Below are 6,096 nucleotides of genomic sequence, written 5' to 3'. Positions count from 1 at the left end.
TGGGAGGGGGCGGGGACAGAATGAGGGGCTACCAATGAGCCTGGGGGGGCGGGGACACCAGTGAGTCTGGGGGAGGGTACCAGTGGGGGGGGCCCCCGGGACACCAGTGAGCCTGGGAGGGGGCGGGGACAGAATGAGGGGATACCAATGAGAGGGGGCGGGGACAGAATGAGGGGATACCAATGAACCTGGGGGTGGGGCGGGGACACACCACGGAGCCTGGGAGGGGACAGGGGAGGCATTTTGAGTGGCTTCAGTCACCTTCCCGAGCCAGCCGTGACCCCCCGGCGAGCAGTCTTTTGCTCCTAAGAGGGCCCCTGGGCCCTCCTCTCTCTAGTTCTTTCTCCCTACCCTGGGGACCAAAAAGGGTTTTCACCGCTGTAGGGCTGTGGCGCTGACCACACACCAATCCCTTCCCTCCCCTCCCCACTTCCAGTCTTCCCTCAGCCCCAGCCTCCTGCTTTTCAAAGTAGAGCCCTTGGGCCTCAGCCTGGCACTCGAGGACCCCCCAGGCGCCCGTCCAGCTTTCTCTCTTGCTTGGGTCAGCTCCTCCATCCAGCCTTCCCTGGTGCCTGGCGCCTGCCTCTCCACTGAAGTGGGGGCCCTCACGGTTCCTAATTCACCAGCTCACTCATTCAGAGCCCAGTGTGCCAGCCGTGTGGTCCTGGACCCTCCGCCACAGGCCTCAGCTCACTGCCTTCCTTTCTCCTCCGGCAACCCCGGCCCCGGATCCCTCCCGGGCAGGGCCTGCCTCCTCACCGCCCCGTTCCCGCTGCCCACGGGAGCCGCCCCACTCTGACTGCTCCTCCTGCCCGCAGGCTGGCGTGAAGGACACGGAGAACCGCGTGGCCCTCCACGCCCTGACGCGGCCACCGGCCCTGCTCCTCCTGGCGGCAGCCAGCAGCGGCCTGCGCTTCGTCCTGGCCTCTTTCGCCCTGGCCCTCCTCCTGCCCGTGTTCCTGGCCGTGGCGGCCATGAAGCTGGGCCTGCGGGCCCGGTGGGGCTCGCTGCCCCCGCCGGGCGGGCTGGGGGGGCCCTGGGTGGCGGTGCGGGGCTCAGGGGACGTGTGCGGGGTCCTCGCCCTGGCCCCGGGCTCCAGCGCTGGAGACGGGGCCCGGGTCACCCGCCTCTCGGTGTCTCGCTGGCACCGCCGCCGAGGCGTGGGCAGGCGGCTGCTGGCCTTTGCCGAATCCCGGGCTCGAGCCTGGGCGGGCGGCATGGGGGAGCCCCGGGCCCGGCTCGTGGTCCCGGTGGCCGTGGCAGCGTGGGGAGTGGCCGGGATGCTGGAGGGCTGTGGCTACCAGGCCGAGGGGAGCTGGGGCTGCATGGGCTACACGCTGGTGAGGGAGTTCAGCAAGGAACTATGACGCCAGACCTCGAGGGAGGAAAACCAGCGCTTAGTGAGCACCTACTGTGTGCAGACACTTTCACACCGCCCTTCCGTGCATCCCCAGCCCACCCAGGGCCCAGAAACTGAGGCCTGCAGAGGGCAAGAGCCCCCACCACAGCCTGACGTCTGTCTGTAGTGTTTGAACTTCTCAGAGCGGTCGGCCCATCTAACCCCTGCCTCAGATTCTGTCTGCACTGAGAAGTCTCCCCATCTGTCTGTCTGTCTGTCTGCCAAGCCTGTGCTGTTTGTGCTACGAGCCTGGGAGAGACGACGTGGGGCAGGAGGAGAGGAGGCCGAGCAAGCCTGCCCCCCACCCCGACCAGGGTTAGGACTTAGGCAGGGGCACCCCAAACCGGGACAAGGGCCCCAGGGAATGGGGTGGGGCTTGATGCTGTGCTTGGAGTGGGTGAGGCTACAGAGGCAGAGAGAGGGTGAGGGGCGCCTCTGCAGGGGAGGGTCGTGTGCCTCGAGAGCCCCAGGGGAGGGAGGGGGGCGGTGGGCACAGTGCTGCCCTCCCGGCCAGCCCCTCCCCGGGAAGGTGAGAGCCCAGAGGGGCAGACAGACCCATCTGGTTTTTAACACCCGTTTGTTAATAAAGCCTGAAACTGCTGTGCGCCTGTCTCCCTCTCTCTGATGCCTTTTCCAGTCTGTCTCCGAAGCCCCCCTTCCGTCTGGCTCCTCCTTCCCCGAGGTTGACATTAATTGTTGGCAGCGGGGGTGCTGGACCGGGGGCAGGGGAGGCAGTGAGCTCAAGACAGCCCCGCTCCTTGCCAGCCCTCTGACTCACGCTCCCCATTACCGAAGTTTTTCCGCCTCACAGCTGCTTAGTGCAGAGAGAGAGAGAGAGAGAGAGAGAGAGAGAGAGAGAGAGAGAGAGAGAGTGCGAGTGTGTGTGTGTGTGTGTGTGTGTGTGTGTGTGTGTGTGGAGTCACCCTCCCCCACCCAGGCCTTGACCCTTGGTCCCCCAACCCCTGACCCCAGTTTCCTCGGGAGACACGCCACAGCTCCCTCAGACAGGAGGCTGGGGACTTCTGTGCGCAGGTCCAACAGGGTGGGGGATGGAGAGAGCAGTTTCTCCGTCTCTTTTCCCAATCCAGGAAGTTCTTCCTGGTGTCTGGCTGCAAGCCCTCTTGCTGCACCGGGAGCCCCAGTTGTGCCAGGTCCCCAACCCCGGCATCTGATGTGAATCCACCCTTGATGCCCTCTGGTCCCAGCACGCTTCCCTGGCTGGACAAGAGAGGAGGCAGATGGGTGGGCGCCCCACCCGTGCACCCCTGTCCCCCAACGTACGCCCCTGCCTGGATGCTTCCCTGCAGCCTGCCGCCCCAGGCCGGCTCCCAAGTGGGTGTTTGCAGTTGGACATCCTCCCTCCTGCCTGCCACCGCCCTCCTCCCCAGGCCTCAGCCGCCGGCCAGCCCCCTCCCCGCCCCTCCTCCTGTCCCCTGCAGCCTCCTCGGCAGCCTCTCTTCCTCCGGGCAGAGCGTCTAGCCCCTGCCTGCTCCTCCCAGGGTCCCGGGCGCCTCTGGCAGGAGCTTCCCTCCCTCCCTCCCTCCCTCCCTCCCTCCTGTGACCGCTAGCTCCTCCCCTCTCCTGCTCCTCTCCCCGTTCACCCCATCCCTGCCCCGACTCTGCAAACATGAGGGTCTTGGCCTGCCTCCTCGGTGAGTGACCCTTCTCCTCGGGGACTCAGGGGCCTGGGCCCCACCCTCTGACCCCTGAGCTCACCCACTGGAGAGCCTCAGACTTCCGGGGCCTCGTCCCTGTTGCTTGGGGGATACAGGACATCTGGCCCTCCCTTGCCTGATCCCCCAGGGGCCCAGCCTCTGGCACCCCCGTCCTACCCTCCTAGGAGCCCCAGAGACCTACCTCCTACCCCCCCTCCCCCCGCCCCACCAGCCCTGATCCTGTGGGGGGGTCACCCATCATTTGACCTTTAGTCAGGCCCCTGGGGGAGTGCAAAGGGCCTGGGCGCCTGCCCTGACCGGAGGCATCTGGGGCCCCGCCCACCTCAAGGACCTGAACCGCGCCAGGCCCTCGACCCAGAGTCCTGCTTCCCAGCGGCGGGGTTTCTGGTTCAGAGGCATGAGGCCTCACTCTGTCCACCCCTCCAACCTCCCTTCCAGTGGCTCTGATGGGGATCCAGGCTGTTGGTAAGTGGCCCCAAACACTTCTTCCATCCGGCCTCGCTCAGCTGCAGGCCCACCCCGTGCCCAGCCTCACCCTGCAATGGGACCCTCCTTGGTCACCCCCATCCGCCTATGACCTCGGGCACCACTTCCCCCAGGACCACCTGGGCGACGGCCTCCTGCTCCCTATGGGGCTCCACTGCTCCCCTGGGTACCCGGGAGTTGGGCTGCCCGTTAGCAGCCAGGACACTGGCCTCCCGGTGATGCCCTGCAGGACAGCCCCCAGCCCGTACCCTCCCCCTGGCCCCGGGGTCTCCAGGACATCACAGCCTTTCCTCTGTCCTCCCCAGAGCGGCTGCGTCTGGCCGACGGCCCCCACGGGTGCGCGGGCCGCCTGGAGGTGTGGCACGGCGGGCGCTGGGGCTCCGTGTGCGACGACGGCTGGGACCTGCGGGACGCCGCCGTGGCCTGCCGCGAGCTGGGCTGCGGGGGCGCGCTGGCCGCCCCTGGAGGCGCCTTCTTCGGGGAGGGCGCGGGGCCCGTGTGGCTGAGCGAGCTGGCCTGCCGGGGCAGCGAGCAACAGCTGGGCCTCTGCCCCCACCGCGGCTGGAAGGCCCACATCTGCTCCCACGAGGAGGACGCAGGCGTTGTCTGTGCAGGTAAGGGGCCCTCGACCCCCTCCAAGGGACATTGCTTCAGAGACGACCCAGGGACCCAAGTCCTCAGCCCAGCAACTCTGAGAATCCAGAAGTCCAGACACCCACCCCTGACACCCCCTGCAAAGCCAGGACTTACCACTACCTTGGAGGGCCCAGCCCTGCCTCACTCAGGGCCTGCCCTCTTTACAGCATCTGGGGATTGCATGGCGGGGATATTGAATAATATCTTCCAAACTGAGAGGGAGCTTTGAGACCAATAAACAAAGCAATGAAGTACAACTATGGAGTTTACTGTGGGGAACTCATACGGGCGGGCAGTGATCCATTGATTTGCAGCTGTGCTGCACAACACCGCAAAGGGTGCAGGAGGATTTAAAGGGGCCAGCGCTAGAGACGGAATCTGAGTACCAAGGGAGAAGCATGTTTTCCTCCCCCCAGGGGGTCTTATGACCGTTATTCCTCATGGACCGTTAATCCTCTATGTCAGCAAAAGGCATCCTTCCTGCTTTCGTATCAGACGAAGGCAAGGGTAAAAGTTGATAGGGAACCAAAAAAAAAAAGTTGATAGGAAACCTCTCTGGCTTGGGCGTGTTCCTCGTGAGTGGGCTAAAGCTCAGCCATGCAAAGAGGGGAGGGGGTAGGGCCGCGGGCCTGAGATGGGGCTGACAAAACAGAGCCAGTGCGGCCCAGCCACACGCTGCTCTCCCGAAGGTCAGCGTGTGTTGGACTCCAGGGATTGGGACGACTCACCTTCAGTCCTGGATGGGGACCCCTGGCCGGGGCTGTCTGGGGAGCTGAGCCCCGGCTCTGAGGAGGCCCCGGTGATGCCTGGTGAGCGCCCCCCACATGTGCCCTGTCTCCAGCCTCGGCTGTGAGGGAGAAGGAACGGAGGCCCGTCTCCTCCACAATCCCGAGGGCCCCCACCAAGGCCCCCTTCAGACCCCTGGGGACTCTCGGGACTGACCTGCGGCCCCAGGAGGTGCGGCTGCCGATCTCCCTCCCTGCTGTCTCCTCACCCAGCCCCCCGCCCAGCCGGGACCCCCCAGAGCAGCTCCCGGAAGAAGAGCCCCCGGCCGTCCAAGCCCGCCAAGTCCACTAGGGCCCCTTTGCTGACTGCGGGAGCCCCCCGCCAGGGTAAGTCCGCGCAGGCCTCCTCTCGGCAACAGATCTAGACAGGGTGAGGCCCTAGGCCCCGCTGGACCAAACTGGGGACCCCCCCAGGTATGGGGGGGCACTGCATCCCCCGGGATTCAGTCAGGCCCAGGCTCCCCACCAGGTCAAGAGACCCGGCTGTCCACTCCCGGGACCCAGGCCCTTGGCCTGCTCAGATCCTGGCTCTCCCCGTAACAGCCGGCTGGCAGGCCCATCTCAGGCCACTGCCCCCCCCCCCCCACCGCGGCTTGAATCCGCGTACCCCCAGCTGCCTCCCACGAGGCCCCTGACTGGCCCTCTCCCCGCCCGCCCGCCAGAGCGGCTGCGCCTGGTCTCCGGCCCCCACGGGTGCGCCGGCCGCCTGGAGGTGTGGCACGGCGGGCGCTGGGGCTCCGTGTGCGACGACGGCTGGGACCTGCGGGACGCCGCCGTGGCCTGCCGCGAGCTGGGCTGCGGGGGCGCGCTGGCCGCCCCCGGCGGGGCCCGGTTCGGCCCGGGCACAGGGCCCGTGTGGATGGACGACGTGGGGTGCGGAGGCGGGGAGCAGGCCCTGCGGGACTGTCCCCGAAGCCCCTGGGGCCGGAGCAACTGTGACCACAGCGAGGACGCAGGACTGGTCTGCACCGGTACGTGCCCGCCTCCTCAGACCCCTCCCCCAGGGCCACGCCCCCTCCCAGCCGCCGAGGTCACAACTTTAAGGAGCCCTCCGATCCCCTTCCCTCCCCCCTCCCTCCCTCCCCCTCCCCCTCCCTCCCTCCCCCTCCCCCTC

At 67.1% G+C, this 6,096-nt stretch overlaps 2 protein-coding genes across 2 annotated transcripts in view; both read left to right on the top strand.

The window, feature by feature from the left end:
* The window catches only part of ZNF628 (zinc finger protein 628), a 7,511-nt gene extending 5,517 nt beyond the window's left edge, over positions 1–1,994 (top strand). Inside the window, exon 3 of the mRNA XM_028478295.1 lies at positions 819–1,994. Within this exon, the coding sequence (XP_028334096.1) occupies positions 819–1,367 (549 nt within the window). The 3' untranslated portion in view covers positions 1,368–1,994. The remainder of the gene's footprint in view (positions 1–818) is intronic.
* Positions 1,995–3,026: 1,032 nt separating this feature from the next.
* The window catches only part of LOC102990420 (soluble scavenger receptor cysteine-rich domain-containing protein SSC5D), a 9,038-nt gene continuing 5,968 nt past the window's right edge, over positions 3,027–6,096 (top strand). The window contains exons 1-6 of the mRNA XM_028478294.2: positions 3,027–3,051; positions 3,514–3,540; positions 3,867–4,175; positions 4,887–5,006; positions 5,196–5,309; positions 5,645–5,953. Coding sequence (XP_028334095.1) covers positions 3,027–3,051; positions 3,514–3,540; positions 3,867–4,175; positions 4,887–5,006; positions 5,196–5,309; positions 5,645–5,953 — 904 coding nt within the window. The remainder of the gene's footprint in view (positions 3,052–3,513; positions 3,541–3,866; positions 4,176–4,886; positions 5,007–5,195; positions 5,310–5,644; positions 5,954–6,096) is intronic.

Source organism: Physeter macrocephalus, chromosome 17, assembly GCF_002837175.3.
Source record: "Physeter macrocephalus isolate SW-GA chromosome 17, ASM283717v5, whole genome shotgun sequence".
Classification (NCBI taxonomy): domain Eukaryota; kingdom Metazoa; phylum Chordata; class Mammalia; order Artiodactyla; family Physeteridae; genus Physeter; species Physeter macrocephalus.
Note: the sequence above shows the minus strand (reverse complement) of the source record. Positions and strands in the feature narration are given on the sequence as shown.